The 19,775-nt window shown below is 46.7% G+C and overlaps 1 protein-coding gene across 3 annotated transcripts in view; it reads left to right on the top strand.

The window, feature by feature from the left end:
- Positions 1 to 19,775, top strand: part of TTLL11 (tubulin tyrosine ligase like 11) — a 221,818-nt gene that overhangs the window by 25,467 nt on the left and 176,576 nt on the right. The window contains exons 1-2 of one of the 3 annotated variants that reach the window (XM_076009015.1): positions 7,214 to 7,282; positions 13,878 to 13,974. Coding sequence is in view for 2 of the 3 variants with exons in the window: in XM_076009014.1 (XP_075865129.1) it covers positions 18,204 to 18,381 (178 nt within the window). In the remaining variant the exon portion in view is untranslated. Of the gene's footprint in view, positions 1 to 7,213; positions 7,283 to 13,877; positions 13,975 to 14,008; positions 18,382 to 19,775 lie in introns of those variants that run through there. The other 2 variants (XM_012771772.3, XM_076009014.1) reach the window with 2 other exon arrangements.

Below are 19,775 nucleotides of genomic sequence, written 5' to 3'. Positions count from 1 at the left end.
TTTGCCTAGGACTGAAGGGGTTCCTAAATTTTAAAACCAGGACAGTCATGGGCAAACTGGGATGAATTGGTTGGTCCAGTGCACAGAGTAGCTTGTTGAAGGAATTGGAGCAACAGTGATGGAAGCATTAGCATGCTTTCCTTTTGTTTTAAGAAACATAGGAAACCTAAGAAGTTAATATCGTCTTTTGAAAAATTTTTGTGAAAGTTTTTGACAATTAATTTTGCTTTTAAAGCCACTAAACTAGGCATTGGTGGTCTAAATAAATATAATTGATTTTGCACTATTTTTGAACTTAATGGCAGTGATTTAGAAATGAATGGTGTTGTGTTTTAAAACCCACTCCTATCTTTTCTGCACCTGAATGGCTGTAGCTAGCCAATTTATGTGGCCTGTTTTATAGCATTAATCATTTTCACTGATGTGTTGTGAAAAGTTCAACTTTGACATTTTTTCCCAGTTAAACATCAACAGTAGAACTGATATGATCATATACAAATCTTGAAAATATTCAGTGGATGAATTAATTAGGACTAGAATCTTGGTCTCCTGACTCTTAATCCTACAATGTTTCTACTAATCATTATTTGGAACAGAATACATATTTTTCCAAAGCTAACTTTACGGGCCCAATTTCTTCAGGGTGCGCGAGGCCCATACCAGATTCGTCGTGGTGCAGAAACACAGGAGTGTTTAAACTGGCACAAGAGTGCTCAAAAGCCTGCGTGCCGTGGGAGCTGACAGACCACCTCCGCTGATCAGGGGAACACGCTGCGTGTGGTTGCCTCATTGTCTGGTCATCAGGGAAATGCCAGCTGTCACCGCCAACTGAGCTGGGCCTTCAGTCAGGTCGTTCTGAGTTCATTAAGTAAATTGAAAGGCATTGCTTAAATACTTAGTAGAAGAAGAACAACTCTTATCTCAAGGAGCTAGTGAGAGCAGTAGGTTTGGCCACAGTTACTGGCTGTGTTGAGCTGTGAAAACGAGAAGATTTGGAACGTATACTGTGCTCAACATCAGAAACAAAAGGAGACTCCAACATTTACTAAGGACGCCCGTATCCTCCTGTGCCCTCTCCCATCACATCTGGGCTGTTACTGCTGATAACGCCTCTTAAAATTCTAGCGTGGACTCTCTTGCAGCTGGGAACTGGCCCATCATGCTTGAACTGGCCCACATCGTGGCCACACGTTTCCTTTCCCACAGCGGCCTCGTTCCTCCCTGTGGAGAGAGGGACATGACAGTTACGATCAAACCCTTGGCCAGAGAAATGAGGGACCAAACCTACACATGCCTGCTGCACACCTGAGCAGTTTTACATTAAGATTCGTTCTGAGGCTTCTGGATTCTGGCTGCACTCAGTTCCCCATCTGTTGCAAGGCCCCATCGGCGTGCCTTCCGCCTTCCACACCAGCTGCGTGCCATTCGTTCCTCCAGCATCTGTGACCTGCCTACCCGCTCCCAGGCGCTGGGCAAGGCACCAGCCGTGTGGAGATCATTAAGATGTTCCTGCCTCAGGGAAACGCAGCCATGCTCCCTCCTGCTCCCAAGCCTGTGCACGTGGGGCTCCTCCAGCGTAGACTGCCTTCCTGGGGAGGGGCGTCTGAACTTGGCAAATTCCAACTCACCTTTCCTCCCCCCCAGTGGAATAACTCACCATCTGTCCTCTGCTCCCTTAGCCCTTTGGCCCTCATCTGCCAGAACATTTGCCACTTTGCATTATGATTTGTTTCCAAGTTCACCATCCTAAAGGCAAGGACTGTGCCTTGTTCTTCTCTGAATCCCCCAGTGCCTGACATTGAGTTGATGCGTAATGATGTTTGCTTGAATGAAAGACTAAGTTAATAAAAGGGCATAACAATTCTTATGCAAGGTGTGTAGGAGGGTGGAGGATGGAGGTGGGGATGGAGCCTGAGAATAAATGTGCTTTTCTGATAACTCTTTTACCACCAGAGGGAGAGATGTGATTATAAATATCCCATTATGTAAGCCTTTAGGTTCTATGTTCTGAAAGCCCAAGAGAAGCACGGGGCCTTTCCAAGTGACCTCTCAAATGTGTGAGATGTTTTTACTTTAAGTAAAAGTGCATGTGACCTTGACTAGCTTGAGTCATGTCACCTAGGGCAGGCCAATTTCTGTTTTTCCCTCAATACTTCATCATTTCTTATTCTTTCTTTTTGGGGAGTTGAGGCGTGGTGGTAGTGTTTTGTTCACTAATTCAAATATACAGGCAATACCATGCTGTCCTCCCAAACACGTTTCAATGCAACAGTGAGCTTAGAGAGTTTATTTATTTGTTCTTGGTGCCCATTGTCTAGGGTGACTGGAAGGAGTCCCCTACCCTCTCTCCCTCTAGCCTTGGCTCTTCTTTCTCAGAAATCCCTCCAAGAACCCATTCCTTATTCATCAGTTCTCTCCACAAGACTCCTGTGTGAAGCACATATTTGCACTTCTTGCTTTGGCGTTTCTCTCCTCCCATTCTTGTATTTCCAGTCCCTTGCAGGATACCTCCAACTCGATGCCCTGTGGTCCGCTCAAGCTCGGTAATTCTAAAAGTTAGCTTTCTCTCCCATATACTCCCGTTCCCAACACTCTGTTCCATTTGCGGCTCTCCTGGGCACTAAGATCAGGAGGTGAAGCTCGGGATGGGCAGAGGCACCCGGGCAGAGCTGGACGTGCTCCACGTCAGGATACTCTGGCGGAGGCTGTTCAGCACCCTGGAGAGCTCCTTGGCAGGGCCAAGGGTTTCTCCCCTGTCTCTTCTCCCCGAAATAGTATACATCCCGCCATCGCTGGAATTCTGTGGTTGTTAGAGGAACTTTATCCATTTCTCTTAGGCTTAGTTCTGTGGGGACTAAGGATCTAATGGGGCTGGGTTCTAGTTCTTACTATACCACTTACTGGACACACTACCAGGGACTAAGTTATCTAATTGCTCTGAGTTTTGGTTTTTCATCTGCAAACTGGAAATAATATAACTACCTACTTTGCAGTGTTGCTGTGCAGGTGAATTGAGATGGCCGCATGTGATGTACACAGCATGTAATATGAACTCAGTGACTAGTAGCCACTATTTTTATTAATAATATAGGAATTTTTGGACAATAATATTAATTCTTCTTAACACGTGATTGTCTAACTCGAGGATCTCATGGCAGTGGCATGTCTCTGAAGCCTCTCTGGTTTTAGGAGTCAGGAGGAGCAGATGCATTTAGGGGGCAGAGCCCATCGACCTTATCTAGTTAGTCTTTTGGAAAACCTCTTCTCTCTCCCTTGTGCACATTATTTTGATAGCACTGGGAGCTTTATGCTCTGCACAAATCGTTGTTGCCAATTGCCGGAAAAGAAAAGCAGGCCTCTATAGAATTGCAGAATGGAAAACACCATGTGGCAGGTGGGGAAACAGGCCAAAGAGGTCCGGCGAAGACTCAGCAAGTTGGTGGCCGCAGACAGGGGACAACTGGATCCCCAGGCTCTTGGTTGCTGCTTGCTCAGTCTCTGCACGTGCTGTTTGCTTCCACCTGTGGGAACTTCCTCAGTCCTCTTGGCGGCTTCCCTCTTTCTCATCAGGAGTCAGCTCAAACGTCCTCTACCTCCTGGGCCTCCATTGCCTCTTCTGTGAAATGGGGCTGTGACAGCTATTTACAAGGTTGCTTGGAGACTTAATTGGAAATTTGACAGTGGGCAAGTAGCTTGGCCCTGAGGCAGGCATACAGTAGATGCTTATTAAGGTGGTGACTGCGGACGTCATTTGTCTGACTTATCCACTGCAGCTCCTCGAAGGTAAGGAGTACTTTGTTCATTTTCACATCTTCAGCTTTGTCTCCCACTTCTGAGCCCCCCCGCCCCCCAATTCTTGTAGGAGGGACTTGCCAGCCTTCCCCGGGCTGACTGCCTGGCTCGGAGGCAGCCTTGCTTCTGAGTGGTGTGAGTGACTTGGTGGGCTGGCCAAGCCGTGGGGCCTTTAGACTGGCTTTCTGGTGGGACTGGCCGCTGGGGAAAGCGCTGAATTGGCCAGGGTTTCTGGTTAACTGGCGGATGAGTTGCCCCAAGAGGTGTCAGCTGTGTCTTTGGATAAAGTTGTTTGCTATCCTGGGTGGGAGGAAGGCGTTGCTGAAATGGAAACCTGATTTGCTTTGTTTCCATTTCAGCTAATAAACACATTTAAGGTTTTGATGTGGAAGAGACTGGGTAATTTGAGGCCTAGTAGCAAATTGATATAACTTAGTGACTATGAGGAAGTGGAGAACAGGGAGATTACTGCTGATAATTTTGCAGAGCATAATGGAGCTAATTTATAATTTATAATTGATATTGCAGCTCTTTTCCATAGGCTGAATTATGATGGAATGGAGTAGGAGTCATTGAAAGAGATTATTTTGTTGTTTGTGTCACCCTTATGAATTGGAAAGTGGAAAAAGAACATAGTGCTAAATTGGAATCTAATCTTTTCAGAGCTATTTGCTAAATAAACTGGAATTTTAATTAAAACTGCAAGCCAAGAAGTAAATCACTTTAGAAGTTTGTGAAGTTTTTCTTTTGCCTAATATAATTACCACTAATAAAGATTCTTTACGGGTGGGAAATCAGACACCAGAATAAATAACTGGAGGAGATTGCTGTAGTGCACCGAAATTATGAAAGGGGCAAGGTTATCTTCCCCTCTTGGTAACGTGTTTTTTTTTCCCCATCATTAAATTGTTTGGTAACAATTTTGATCTCATTAGAAGTATTGCAATCAGAAGAAGAAGCAAGGTGGATGACAGGCCTCACTGTGGCTCTACCAGCTTTCATCCATATGAGTCAATTATAATGAATGGCTTTAATAAAAAATACAACATGCTTTGGTGATTAACTCGGTGAACGATGAATGGCACGCTTACCCAGAGCATCATATTTGCAATAACGAAGAAGTAGTGAACAGGAAAAGGAAACTTCATAGATCACAAGAATTGCTATTTTCCAGCAAAAGGTTGTTAATTACTTATCCTCTTGCTATATTTATTGGCTCTATTAGAGGATGAGTAATTATTGTGTTTCTGGGAAACCCACTGGAGCCAGACTGTGCCTTTATTAAATTGGAAGGCCCTTGGAGTGCTGGTTATTCCTGTGAGACCCTGTCCCTTCAGGGTCCTAGTGACTCTAGGAACCTGGCGGAGGTGAGACAGAAATGTCAGCCCGTGAGCATGAGGGAAGGGGCCTCTAAGGTGCCTTGACTGTCAGAGGCATCCTGACTCCTGGATCCTGTACCTTCCCCCACCCTGTTCCCAGCTCATACTTTCCTCTGGGTCCAGTCACCACCCATGCCCCTCCCCGTGTCCCCAGCCGTGGTGGGCCTCTTCTTCCTCCGTGGCCTGGCTGCCCTGTCTCTCTCTACACCCCTGTCCTCTCTCCCTGCTGGAGCACTTTTATTGGCTCTCCTCCACCTGCAGAGTCAGGTCCAGCTCCTCAGTGGGCCCTGTGAGCCCTGTGATCTGTGTGAGCCATGGGGACCTCTCCAGCTTTGTCCCCCTGCCCTCCCCTGGCTCTGGGCACCTGGAACTTCTCTGCTGTCCCAGACTCCCCACCTGGCACACGTGGTTCTCTCTGCTGGATTTCCCTTCTTCTCCCTCTGCCAAAGGCCTGCTGCACACCCAGCTCTGTGGCCCTCCTCACTTAAACTTTTCTCACCTTGGCCAGAAACGATGGCTGCTGTCCACACTTCTGCCCCTACCCCTGGCCTGGCTCCTGGCTCCTGGCTCCCTGGGGGCCTGGAGCCGTGTTGGATGCAGAGCTGTGGATTGATTTGTGGAGGCCAGCCCCTGCTGTCTCTGCCAGTGGACATGTCTGGGGACTCTTCCTCTCTGCCTTTCTCACCAAGGGACTTAATTAGGTGAAGAACAATCCAGGAGGCTAGCTCTCAGTCCTCCGTAATTGGACTAATTAACTCCTACTACGTACCAGGCTGTTCACAAACACATTCACCCATGTGGTTGTTTTCGTCTTTACAACATCCCTTGTGAGGAAGGCTTTGCTACTCCTCTTTCTTAGATGATGAAACCAAGGCCCTTAATAGTTGGCAGGGCTTGAGCTGGAGGCAAGGAGCTGTTCTCCAAGTGTGGGCTCCCCCAGGGGTTAGGCGCCTGCCCACAGGGCCTGCTTGGCTTTGATACCCTAAATGTACCTGTACATATTTAAACTTAGGCTAGTCCTGGACAACACCCCCATCTCCTAGCTCCTTTGGATAATGGAGAGATGGGCATGAGGGGAGGGTATATATATATATATATATATATATATATATATATATATAATCAGCTAATAAGCATGGGATGAAGAGTAGTGGGAAGGAATGGAAGAGAAGCAAACCAGCATGTTTTGAACACCAACTGTGCATCAAGCATTGTGTGCCAGGCACAGTGGTAGGAGGTTCACGCACATTCTTAATCCTTATAGGAATCCAATCAAGGTGACACTATTGCTCCCCCAGCAGAAACAGGCTTGGAGGCGCCCCATGACTGGCTTCCCCACCAGCCCCATCCAAAGACACTGCAGTCAGGAAGCCCCTCCCCAGCACGGGGATAACTCTTCTCATCAGCCCATTTTCCGTAGGCAGGAGGGAGCCTGGAGTTCTCCGGTGGCCCCATGGTCGGTGGTTGGTCCTTCCTGTCTGCCTGGGAGAACAGCAGTGCTCTTAGCCGAGGTGCGAGCAGCGAGGAAGAGGCGTGAGCTGGCCTCCCTCTTTGAGTCTTGAAAGGGACTCACCTTCTTCCAGTGTACTCACATTTGGCAGCTAGAGCTGTGTTCTTCCATGTAGTCACATCCTTTAGGCTTTGATAATTCTGCCAGTATTTTCTTAGTCTGCTTGCTTGCCTGATGGAAGAAGAGTGCTATGTTTATTTTTTGTCCACCCTTGAAGGGCAGTTATTTCCTTGTCTTAATTGGCCTTCTCTGAGACTTTTCTTTGCCACATTTTTTCTGTCATTATTTTTATTATTATGGTTTCCTTCTTCCTTGGTCTTGAGGTCTCTCTGTTGAGTGTGGCCACAAGCCAGGACAGCCACTCTCTAGGAGAGCCTGGCCAGGGGAAAGTCAGGCTTGGGTGTGGGTGTCAGGAAGTGAAACCAACATGCATGAAACGAAAGCAACTGATTACTCACAGGCTCCAAAGAGGTTGGGGGTGCCCAGCGGGGGCCAGCAGGAAGTCTGCGGGGGACAGGGAGCTCTGCCAGCGGGTGGGGAGTGAGACAGTGAGCGGGAGCGAGAGGGACAGTGACAGAGGCCCCGAGGGACTGTGCATCCGGTAAGGTCATGGCTTGTCCTTCAGGTTCCTGAGGGCGGTGGCGTGGCTAGTTTAAAGAAAACCTGCGGGAAGGGGGCTTATCCACTGACTGTGGCGTTGACCATTGAGTTTCGTCCTGGCCTGCAGCTGTGGGCGTGTCGGGCTCTGGGCCAGTGGATGAACAACAGGCAGGTCACGTCACAACCAACCCCGCGGAGAGGGGAGTTTTATTAATGACCAGGCCAAAGGCCATGTGGCATGGCCAGGTTTCAAATGACTTGGGTCAGGCTGAGAATGGGTCCCGAGGTGGTGCCCATGGGGTGCGGCAAACAACTCTGTGACGTCTTCCTTGCAGTGTTGACCACAACTCTCTGCCGTAGGTGCTCTTTTTTCCCCCCCATAGATTTTCCATCCATGCAGCCTAGTGGAATTGAAATAGCACAGTCTGTGGAGCTTGACCCACGTGGCCTCAGGTTCTGGGTGGCCTCTTAATAGCAATGGCATTGTATTTCTTCATCTGAAAAATGGAAGCACTTATGTAAGATATCTGGCCCATAGTTAAATACTCAATAAATAGCAATTTTAATATTTATTATAAGGACATATTTACCTTAAAGTCCTTCATTCTCAGAATGATTTCTATCTCTGTGACCTTGTTCTGGAATTGAAATGGTGCATTCTTTACTGCCGTGTAACAAATGTCCTCAAAATTTAGCTGCGTAAAACAAGCATTCCTTATCGCACACCATTCCTGCGGGCCGGGAGTCCGAGGGTGGCTCTGCTGGGTGGCCTTGGCTTAGGCTCTGTTGTGAGGCTGCAGTGACACTGTCAGCCAGGGGCTTCCTCCCTGGGTGTTCCCAAAGCAAGCCGTGTGCTGGGGGGCGGGGGGAGACCAAGTCAGAAGCCGCATCCTTTTTGTGAAGACATCGTAATATCAGAAGTGACATCCGTTGCTTCTGCTGCATGCTGTGGGTCACATAGACCAAGCCTGGGACAAGGTGGGAGAGGACACACGAGGGTGTAAATTCCAGGAGATGGGGACCACTGGAGACCATCTTTAAGGCTGCCGACCACAGGTGGCGGGAGAGTAAAACGTCTCTACCCTGAAGCATCCTGTCTGCTGGGGGAGGCAGGCGTGCAAACATAAGTGCCCTGCAAGGTAGTGGCTGTGCTCACTGCAGCCACAGTGAGAACTCTGCCAACCTGCCCGAGGGCATCGTGGACATGCAGGTGCACCGCGGTGTCCTTACTCAAGGGTTGTCCTAATGATGCGCGATATTTGATGGGCATCCTTTTAAATTGAAGTTACTTGTTGAGGTGATTTCCTTGGATGTTAAAAATAATAACCTGTGCTATATAACAGCACTGCACTATTTACAGAGTGCTTTCCCACGCACCACCTCAGTCCACGTAACAGCCGTGGTGTGGTTTTACTGCTATTGTTTTCTTCAGTCGTAGATGCAGGCTTGGAGGGGGGGCCATGTCGCGGTGTCAGAGTCTCTGAGTCAGAGTCGCGAGTCAGAATCTCAGGGTGTGGTGGGTCAGGGCATGAGCCAGGGTCTCCCTAGTCCAAGTGTGGTGTTTTGGCCACCACACCTTCCTTGTGTCCCCCTGGAGTACCTTGGGCCCCTCATTTTAAAGCAGCATTTGGATCATTCCCCTGTAAATGCATTACATACATACTGGCCACATCAAAGCTTATTTGCCACTTTTATCCCCAGTCCCTTGAAAGACTTTCTGTTCATGAAGAAGCTTTATGAAGAAAATCATTCACAAAGTATAGAAATGTGAATTGTGCTTTTATCAGCATTCACCGTGAAATTTCATTTTGCAAAATCCCCAGGAGGGTTTGAACTTGCTCTCTGGGCTATTAGAAGAGGGACCTGAACATCAATTCCTTAAGCACAAATATGCTCAAAGGATATTTAATGGCTTCAGTCCTTGTTTGAACGTGGCTATTTTGCAAGTTTGGTTTTAGTCCTTCTCAAGAGGGAAAAGGATTTTGGGTCCACCCAAGTGTATACTCTGAGGGAGGAACTTTCTTTGTGACAAAGATGGGAGCATGTAGGGTGAGGGTAGGTTAGTTGCAATAATTCATGGGTGACTAATAAATACAATAGCAGCGATTAAGTGCATGGGCTTTGGAATCAGGTAGACCTGGAGTTGATCCTGACTCTGCCCTTCTTAGCTCTGTGGCCTTGGGGAAGTTATTTCCCTCTCTTAAAGATTTGGTGTCTTTGTTTGTACGCAGGGTTGCTAGTACCACCTCTCCCATAAGGTGCGGATTAAATGAGATCATACATGTAAAGTGTTTAACACATAGACATAGCAGTGATGATGATGATGTGTATTTGAGTGGCTGCTATTGGTAAGTTCATTCATTCATGAAACGTTACTGCAGATGTTGCTAACAATGGTATCTGAGGATAGCCAGGGACTTCAGGGAGTCTTTGAATCTCCTAATCTCATGTGGAAAATTTTGTGCATGTGTGTGCTTTTCTGGGGAGACTCTCAAATGGATCCATGACTCCAAAAATGTTTCAGGCAGAGGCTGCAGTGTGCCGAAGACTTGGTGTCAGGGACACATAGGTGATCGTGAGCCCGCCCTCACCCTCAAATAGTTCGAGAAGTGGTGAGGCAGACAGACTCACAGGGTGTTGCGGAGTGCCCTGTGCCGGGGACAGCTTCACGGGGGTGAGAGTGGGTGGCAAGCTGAGTCAGAAGATCCGGGGTGGAAGGCATAATATGTAGAAACCAGTAAAGTGCTGTGTCCTTAAGTATCTAGAGTAGTCGGACAGTGACAGTACGAGAGCCCAAGGTGTAAGTGGCCCAACTTGAGGTGGGCAGGTCAGCAGGGGAGTCTGTGAAGTGTCTTTCAGGCCAGGCTTGGAGCTCAGACTGGGTCCCGTGGTCCAGGGGAAGGCACTGAAGAGTTGTAAGCAAAGGAGTGACATGGTCAGATCTGTGTTTAAAGAAAATTCCCTCCAACTGCCATCTGTTAGGTAGACTAAGGTGGACCTGGAGGAAGGGAGATGGTGTAGAGTCCTCATCCAGGTGAGAGATGAGGCCTGGAGCTAAGGCAGTGGCAGTGGAGATGAAAGAAGGAGGGAAATTTAAAAATAAATTGAGATAAATCAAAGGACTTGCTGACCAGCTGGATGTTAAAGAGGGAGGAGTTGGATGGTGAATGTCAGGTCCCTCTTTCTCAGACGGCTTGGGTAAATACCAAGGAGAACTAACTGTGGGATCATATGGTAAGAGTATGTTTAGTATTGTGAGAAACCGCCCAATCATCTTCCAAAGTGGCTGGACCATTTTGCATTCCCCCCAGAAATGATCGAGAGTTTCTGTTGCTCCATATCCTTGCTAGCATTTGGTGGTGTCAGTGTTTTGGATTTTGGCCATTCTAAGAGGTGTATGGTGGTATCTCAATGTTGTTTTAAGCACTGTTTGATTATTGTACCTTTGTTACAAGTTTTAACATCAGGAAGTATGAGACCGCCAACTTTGTTCTTTTCCAAGATTATTTTGGCTAGTTGGGGTCCCTTGTAATTCCATATGAATTTAAGGATGGATTTTTCTATTTCTAAGGGAAAAAGTCATTGGGATTTTGGTAGAGACTGCATTGGATCTGTAGATCACTTTGGATAGTTTTGACATCTTGACAATGTTAATTCTTCTAATCTATGAATGCAGGATGTCTTTCCATTTACTTATGTCTTCTTTATTTCTTTCAGAAGCATTTTGTGGTTTTTAGTATACAAATCTTTCACTTCCTTGGTTAATTCCTGAGTATTTTTTTCTTTTTGATGCTATTGTAAATGGAATTTTTAAAAAATTTCCTTTTTGGATTGTTCATTGTCAGTATATAAAGCGCAACTGACTTTTATGTGTTGGTTTTATATCCTGTAATTTTGCTGAATTTGTATGTTATCTTAAACATTTTTTTCGTGAAATCTTTAGGGTTTTCTACATATAGGCTCATGCCATCTACAAACAGATAATTTTACTTCTTCTTTTCTAATATGGATGCTTTTTATTTCTTTCTCTTGCCTATTGCTCTGGCTAGAATTTCTAATAACTATGTCGAATAGAAGCGGTGAAAGTGGGCATCCTTGTCTTATTCCTATCTTAGAGGAGAAGCTTTCGGTATTTTACCATTGAGTATGATGTTAACAGTTTTTTTTCTGATAAGAAAAATCACTTTATTAAATAAATACATATTACCTTTTAGAGTAAAATTCACCCCTGTTAATGTACAGTTCTGTGAGTTTTGCTACACACATACAGTTTTGTAACATCAAGAAATAGAAGAGTTTTATCATCCTGCAAACTTCTACCTTGCTCTTTTTTAAAAATTTTAGCGTATTATGGGGGTACAAGTGTTAAGGTTACATATATTGCCCATGCCCCCCTCCCCCCTCGAGTAAGAGCTTCAAGTGTGTCCATCTCCCAAATGTTGCACATCTTACTCGTTGTGGTTGTATATACTCATTCCCTCCTCTCCCGATGTTAACAGTTTTTAAAAAGAGGTTAAAAAGTGGTAGGATTATGACATCCTGGGATTTATTGAAAGTTGTGTTCCTCTGTCGTCCCAGCACTTAGCACAGTGTCTGGCATGTAATAATTATGGAAGGAATGGATACATTTTTTAAAATGGTAGTTTCTTAAAACTGGATGAGCTAAAGGTGCTTCTGAATGGCGGGGTGACTTGGTATTGACGAGGGCGGTAAGGACCGACGTGAACTAAGGGTGATAAAGGGTCATCGGGTTGTCCACCGACAAGGAGCAGGTGTTGGTCCCTCATTGTGGGCAACAAAGCCACTTTGATCTTACTCTGCTTTGCTCGAATAGCCTGCTTTTTAGAGAAACCTCTCTGGTTTTTCTCCCTTCTCTATCATAGCATTTAACTGCTAGAAGAAAATAACATATGTTGTATCTATTTGTATTTATCACTACTGAATCAATAACTCACAGCCCATTGGATGCAAAGAAAATGAGTGAATGCTGTAAACTGTAGACGGAAGTTGTGAGTGCAAGGAGAGTGTGCAACACGTGCCCCACCCTGGCTCAGCGTTGAGGGAATGTGACTGATTCAAAGGGCTGGAGTCTGTGTGCCTTCGTTCTACTTTGGAGTGGTTGGGAAGCGTTGAGTCACAGCCAGTTCGTTAGTAATGCTATGTTCTTCCAGTGGGCCTTGGCCCCCTCGACTCGGAGCAGATAAAAACTCTGATTACCTATAGTCTTAGATGGGAAAATCAAATGAGTTTTACTTAATGTGTTGGCATTTCTATTCCTTTGGACTTTTAACAATCGAATTCTGAATATGAACTAACATGTCCTGACATTTTTTCCTTTAAAAAGGTCATCTGAGTTACAGATTTTAAAAATATGTTCTGTAAATGCAGAACTTGTTGTTAACTTTGAGAGGCAGCGGGATGTCGTGGGAAGAACAGGCCCTTTTGTCTCAATGAGGGATGTTCTGGCTGCAAATAATTGACGCCCTATAGCTTGTGCCAAAAAGGATTTTAGAATATCAAAAAGGTAATCTCAGGCTATGAGGCTGTCTCACAGGATCCAGGGGCAGGAGAGGCAGCCGGACCTGTGGGGGTCTGCGGCCACTCAGTCTGTGTTCCCAGGGCTACGTGCGTGGTCCCAGCTCCGCTTTTCTCTGCCCACCTGCTCCTTTTTTCTCGTGCGCAGACTGGCCGCCTCTGCCCTCCCCGCACACAGCCAAGCGCAGCTGCCCGTTCTGGCTTTTTATCTCTCGCAGTTCAAGGGCCAGCAGAGGCCGCCTGGCATCTCTGATTTCCAAATTCCTGGAAGAGAAAATCTGCTTATCTCATCTGGAGTCAGATGACCACTCCTGGTTTGTTCATTTATTGATTCAAAAACTCTTTATGGAGTTCCAAGAAATGTTTTGGACACCGGGAATACATCCTGCCCTGGTGGAGCCCGTGTGTGTGTGTGTGTGTGTGTGTGTGTGTGTGTATGTGTAAGAGACAGAGAGAGAGAGAGAGAGACAAAGACAGAGAGAGAGAGACAAAGACAGAGAGACAGAGGCAGAGAGATAAAGAGGAGAGAGACATAGTGACAAACACAGAGGGGAAGAGGAAAAGGACTCTGAAAGTTTGCTCTTTTGGGGCTGGGTCGAGGGTTGCAATTTTCATAGAAAGGGATGTATGGGCTTGGAATTTGGATAGACCTGGATTCAAATCCTGATTCCTCCCTTTACTAGCTCTGTGTGACCTTTGGCGTGTTAAATCACCTTTCTCAGTCTCAAGTTTTGAATCAGTAAAATGGAAATAACCCTTTATAAAGTAGTTTTGAGGATTAAAGGGAAATGATGCCTGTAAAGCCGGTCGTAGAGAGTCTGCCGCCATGTGATCAGAGCTCGGCCACTCTGAGCAAGTTGTTAAACCTCTTACATGTGTTGAACAGAAGCCCCAAGCTGTTTCTCCATCTATAAAATGGGAAAGAACATCACCTGCCTCACGTGCCTATCATGAAGATTAAATTGTGTGATGCACACCAGAGTGTCAGGAATTTATGCATAATGCACACTACGTGTGGTCACTGTTCCTCTTGTTCTTAGTCACATTTTTTTCTCTTCTAGTTCCCATTTGGCCGGCGCTTGCCTTGTGACATCTACTGGCATGGAGTTTCATTTCACGACAATGACATACTCTGCGGTCAAGTGAACAAGTTTCCAGGTATCTGCTGTTATTGTTGGCATTTAAAAATGTTTCTAGGGCCGAGTCCCAGGTACGCTTTTCTACAAAAACATGACAGTGTTTCGAGATCAAATTTGAGGAGTCTTAATTGGGAATTGCTGCCTCCTCTCTGCTGCTGGGCTGTGCTGTGGGAAGGAAGGAAGTGAGCGCAGAGATCAGCGGGACTTAAACCACTCAGGGTTTAAAGATTGGAGACAGGCTTTTAAAGATTTAAAGACAGGTTTCTTGGTCTCATTCCACTGGTGGAAAAGCATGATTTCCACTTTTGGGGTTATAGATATAATCCCCCTCTAATGAGGGGACTGTATTCTCAAAATGAAAAAAAAAAATAGAACATGTAACTTGTAGGAAACAAAAGTACTAAAATTCTAAGAATATATTACAGAAATGGGATATCAGTTCCTTTTCTTGAAGTATCGGATTTGGAGGTACCATTTTTTACAACCAAATACATCATCTCCATACTGAGTACTGTCGGCTGCAGGGAGCCTCTGCCTTTTACCTAATGACATTTTCTCAGTGAGACTTACCCTGCAAGGGGGACTCTTAGTGCCAGAAAATTGTCATAGCCAACATGTGAAGAAGCTCCACACTCCACTCCCAGCCTCCTGAATGCCTTCTTATTTTGTTTTTTAATCTCTACCACCTTCTTCTGCTATGATGACTATTCTTCATTATTTTTGATGGTCGAATGAAAGAGTAGCTGAGAATGCTGGCACTGCTTAGGGAAAAGGGAGCATTGGATTAAGCTGGGTATGATACAGCCAAAGGATTGGACACTTATTTTTTAAAATGTTAATGTATTGCACAAACCGTATTATAACACTACAATACAAAAATTTTAAAAGAGCATCACCTGGAATCTCATCCCTTGTTTAACAAAATAACAATGTGAATATGTCTACATTTCTTCCCAAACTTTAACCGTGTTTAGTTATTATTTTTGCATGGTTGCAGTCAGAGTGTAGCTGCCTGAATATAGGGTGTTTTCTCTTAGTATTATATCATTTATACTTATTTTAAAGGGAGGATCAATTTACTCTCCTTTTTTTTTTTTGATATTCTATCCCACATCTTTAAGAAAACATCTTGAAGAAAACCCCACATGTATACGTTACACACTGGCTGGTTGTGCCACGTCCACTAGGAGTTTTCACCTAAGCGTGCAGACTTACAAAGTCACCACCATGGGCCACACTTGGCTCAGATTCACCTAGAAGGATATAGGGCGGGAAATGCAGCTTGCCAGCTGCAACGTCAAACATTTCTCTTCAGTGGGGAGTATCTGTCAGAGTCCCAGGGGCTAGTCTCGGGTGCAAGGAGACAAGATCCACGTTGGTGGATGCGAGTCTGTCTTGGCTTAGATGCCCCACAGGAGCCAGTGTCTCTTACAACTACTCTGTAGCATGGCTTCCAAGGTCCCCGCAAGGCTCATGTTAAGTTACAAGAATCACCACACTCAGGAAAGCCTAGGGCTGTGGCTTCCTACCAGGTATTTATGCAATTTCCCAATCAGGGATTATTTCAACCATATGTTTTGTTGTCTCCTGATGCAGTTCACATTCCACCTTTATTGGTTTCCAGGGCAACAGAGATAGAAAGTTAACCCCAAATCAAATTTGTCCTTAGAGAAGGAGAAAGGGTTTTGTTACAGACCAAGACTGACTCTTACGGCCAGAGTTCTTGAGCACCAGTTTAATGGGAGAGCTATTATTTTCTCTGTCTTGCTACTCAGAAAAGGATATTTCTTTTTGATACCCCTAAAAGGACTTATTGGGCTATCGGGAGAACACAATTTGGCAGAGAACAACCCTTTGAACGAGGACAGGGTCCCTAAGACAGGAGTCATCAAGCGAGGCTTCATCTGCATTTCCACGTTTGCTCCTGCCTCATCCAACGCTGAGAGTAGGAAAGCAGCAGCCATGGATCTACGTTTGGGACACAAATAGAAATATAGAAAGAAGTGCCTTTAAAGGACTGGTTTTCCTCCATCCGATATTCCACATGCCAATGATTAGAACATACAATTTTCTACTTTACTAGCAGCACTTTATCAGCTCTAATGACAAAGCAGGCTCTCGGCCCTGCAGGCAGAGGGATGGGCCTGCCACAGTCTCTGCCCTGTGAAAGGCAGTCATTCTCAGCAGTGGGGCGAGTCCAGCTTGTGTCCAGCCTTAGCGCTGTCCCTCATACGTCCCATTATTCTAAAGTGCATTCCCTGTGCTTTGTATATTACATAGCATAGGCTCTAGTGGGTATGCCAGGCAAGAATGGACAGTTTACGTGCCGAATAAGCTGAAAATGTTGGGATATACCCAGATGGAATAATTCATTTTGTTTGTATCAGCACACTAGATTTTAGTCACTTTTCTATAGGCAATTTCCTTATTCAAAATACTTTATTATATCTTAACTGATGAATGAAGACCTTCTATAAAAATAATCTGATTTAGATATGGCTTTGCTTCAAGAAAGTCCAGAACTGTCTGTGTGCAGCTCACACACACGTTTTTTGCTGAGTTTCAGGGTCTGAGATGTGTGGCAGCACGCGGCAGGTGGTGCCCAAGAGCCCACCATAAAGAAGGGCTGCAGTGAGGGTCTGTGGGGCGTGGCCGTCTGTCAAGCATTGGTCTGGGCTCTGGGGATACAAAGTCAGGGAGAAAGGCGTGTAAAGAGAGATGCAGAATACAACTAAGTGCTATGCTAGAGGAAGCCTGGAGTGCTGTGGGAGTTTGAAGCGAGGGCAGGTAACCTAACCCCGGTTTGCCTGGGCAGCAGGCAGGGCAGGAGATCCTGGAGGAGAGGGCTGGCGCAGGAGGGATGGGCCAAGCACGGGAGCAGAGCTGGTGCAGAGACACGGAATGCATGGAGCATGCAGCTTGCAGACCAAAGGGCAGTGGCGCATGCGGGTTAGAGCAGGTCAAGTGCGTGGGACAGCGGAGAGGTGATGGGCAGGGACCTGAGCGCAGCCTGACGGTCATGGGAGCCCCTGAGAGATTGTTAAGCCAGAGAGTGACATGGGCCAGCCTGCATTCTAGGAAGATGGGCCGGCCGGAGGGCCACGCTGGAAGGGGGTGGAAGGGCTGAGGGAAGAAACTGCGATTCGGCTAAGAGGCGGCCGCAGCATCTAGACAAGAGATGAACCGATCGGTGGCGGCGGGAATGGAGAGAAGAGGATGGATCTGAAACTATTTGCTTGCTGTTTGGTGGTTGTGATGTGGTTTTTTTGCAAAGAATTATTGCTATAAATAGTATTTGGATTGAATTGTGCTCCAAGTATAGCTCAGTTTGTTTTTGTTTTGTTTTAATTGGGTTAGGTGGGCTGCGTGGGCAGCCCGAGGAGGAAACTGTCACGCTGTTGGTTAACGCCAGTGGGAAGCCACCGGGCCTGAGGCTCCAGTGCAGCACACAGAAGATCCCAGGCCTCAGAAGTGGCAGGAAGCAAGCCCTTGGTGCCAGAAGCTTCCCCGAGTTAGGGGGCTTTCCCCATAGATAGGGGAACTGTCACTGTAGGGAGATCTAAGGTTAGACCTTATTGAGAAACCCAGGTAGGCAGGCAGCCTCAAAAGAGCCTGTCAGTAGGCAGCAGGGCCCTAGACACGGGGCCAACGTCATAGACAGGAGGACTCCGGCCCTTGCAGGGGAGGCTGTGGCCACACAGGGAAGAGTGGCAGGGAGCGGGGGGACAGGAGGGCATTGGAAAGAACAAGGCAGAGGCCTCAGCTAAGGCAGCCACTCAGGCACCAGGAGCAAATAATAGGTTCCCAAAATTGGGGGACAAGCAACGGCACCTCAGAAAAACAGGTAAAAGCCTCCTTATCTAAATGGAATACAAAGTTGAGGTCACACTTCTAGCAGAGGGGAGCTGATGGTTAGATCTAGAGCTGCCACCTCAAGTCAGAATGGGTCCCAGAGCCCGGGGAGGGGGTCGCAGGCAGGGAGGCGTCAGGTGCTGCAGCTGCTTTGGGAAGGAAGGTGGAGCCTGGACCCAGCAGGGCCTGGAGCCAGCGGGACTGGCTGTGACCTCCCCTGCACATATTGACTCAGGGAACACGTGCCTTGGCTCAGCTAGAGACCCAGCTACTCCTGTCAGGGTCGTCGTGCGAGAGGATGCCACTCCCCACACCTGTCTCTGAGCTGCCTCCCGAGGCAGGGATGCCAGCAGCCTCCACGAGGGGCCAGGGACTCTCTGGCCGCACTGGTTGGGAATGCATCGTGGCTATGGGACAGGAACAGAGGTGTTGGTGGCAAGTGGGCCGAGAGAGGTCCACATTCAGGCAGGCTCGACCCCGGCGGTGAGCCACCGGTGTCTGGGGAGCAGTAGCCATCGGCTTGTAGAGGCGCTGCGCAGGTCGGCTGCTGTCGTAGCTGCCTGGAGACACACAGGTAAACGAGACAACTGATGTTGGTGGTGACAACTGTCAGCTGGTGGGGGGACTGATGCTGCATGTTGCAAACAGAGCCACTGCAGATGTAAAATGAGTGTTTGCTCAATTTGTTGGACATCAACTTTCACAAAACTTTCCTAGAGCCTTCAAACTGCCCTTGGGTACGCCCAGCTCTTCTGTCCGTGTGGCGTGGGTCCTTCTGATCTGCTGAGGGGTTTCTGAGAGAGAACCCGCCCCTGGGACAACACCATTAAAATGCAGCAAGTGCTGCGGCTCTGTTTGGTCTGGAGGCACCATTTAGTTGGTCTAAGGTGCTGTGTTACGGTTAGCTACGCAGGCCTTCAGTATAACGCTGTGACCAAAACGGTAGGCGGGTGCAAGCAAAAAGGTTCAGAAAAGTTGAAATTTTGTTTTGTTTACTTTCTGTTCAGCTCCAGCATGTACAACTCACAAATTCTAACTTTGTGGAAGCAGCACAGGACACAGCTGTGATTTCCCAGACTCGTTTCTTGGGAGGCTCAGAACAGCGTCCTCAGCGAGCTTTCCTGAATATTGAAGATTCCACATTCGAGCACAGTTTCTTAGTGCTTTTTAAGCTCCTTTATTTCTTACTTAATCCTCCCCTATATCCTTCCAAACAACAACTGAGACTGAGGCATTGACATCTCAAAGCTGGGATCTTTAGATTTATTTCCCTTTTTAATACATGGAGGGAAGCAAGATGTTGGTTTTAAAACTTTCCTTCTCAGAGGTTCGCCCTTAGCTCCCTGAACGGGGGAGTTTAGAGAAACCTCATTCATTCTCACTGTGCCCATTTGGGATGTGTGATCATTCGGGCACACCAAGGTGACATGGAACTTTGTGTTTTCTATTAAAAATAGCTTTGCTGGCCGGGCGTGGTGGCTCACGCCTGTAATCCTAGCACTTTGGGAGGCCGAGGCGGGCGGATTGCTCAAGGTCAGGAGTTCAAAACCAGCCTGAGCGAGACCCCGTCTCTACCAAAAATAGAAATAAATTAATTGACCAACTAAAAATATATATACAAAAAATTAGCTGGGCATGGTGGCACATGCCTGTAGTCCCAGCTACTCGGGAGGCTGAGGCAGTAGGATCGCTGAGCCCCGGAGTTTGAGGTTGCTGTGAGCCAGGCTGACGCCACGGCACTCACTCTAGCCTGGGCAACAAAGTGAGACTCTGTCTCAAAAAAAAAAAAAATAGCTTTGCTAAGCACATTTCTAGTGTCAGTAACGCAACTGTTTAGTCTCTTTCAGGGCGAAGTCCATTTTTTAATCTCCATTTTTAGCAGTGATATTTGTCTTAAGGTATAAGCATGCTAAAATTTACAATAAGTTTTACCCATTTGCTTAAAATTTGCTAAGATATATGGTACTC

Source organism: Microcebus murinus, chromosome 12, assembly GCF_040939455.1.
Source record: "Microcebus murinus isolate Inina chromosome 12, M.murinus_Inina_mat1.0, whole genome shotgun sequence".
Taxonomy (NCBI): domain Eukaryota; kingdom Metazoa; phylum Chordata; class Mammalia; order Primates; family Cheirogaleidae; genus Microcebus; species Microcebus murinus.
This window is presented reverse-complemented; position numbering and strand designations above follow the sequence as displayed.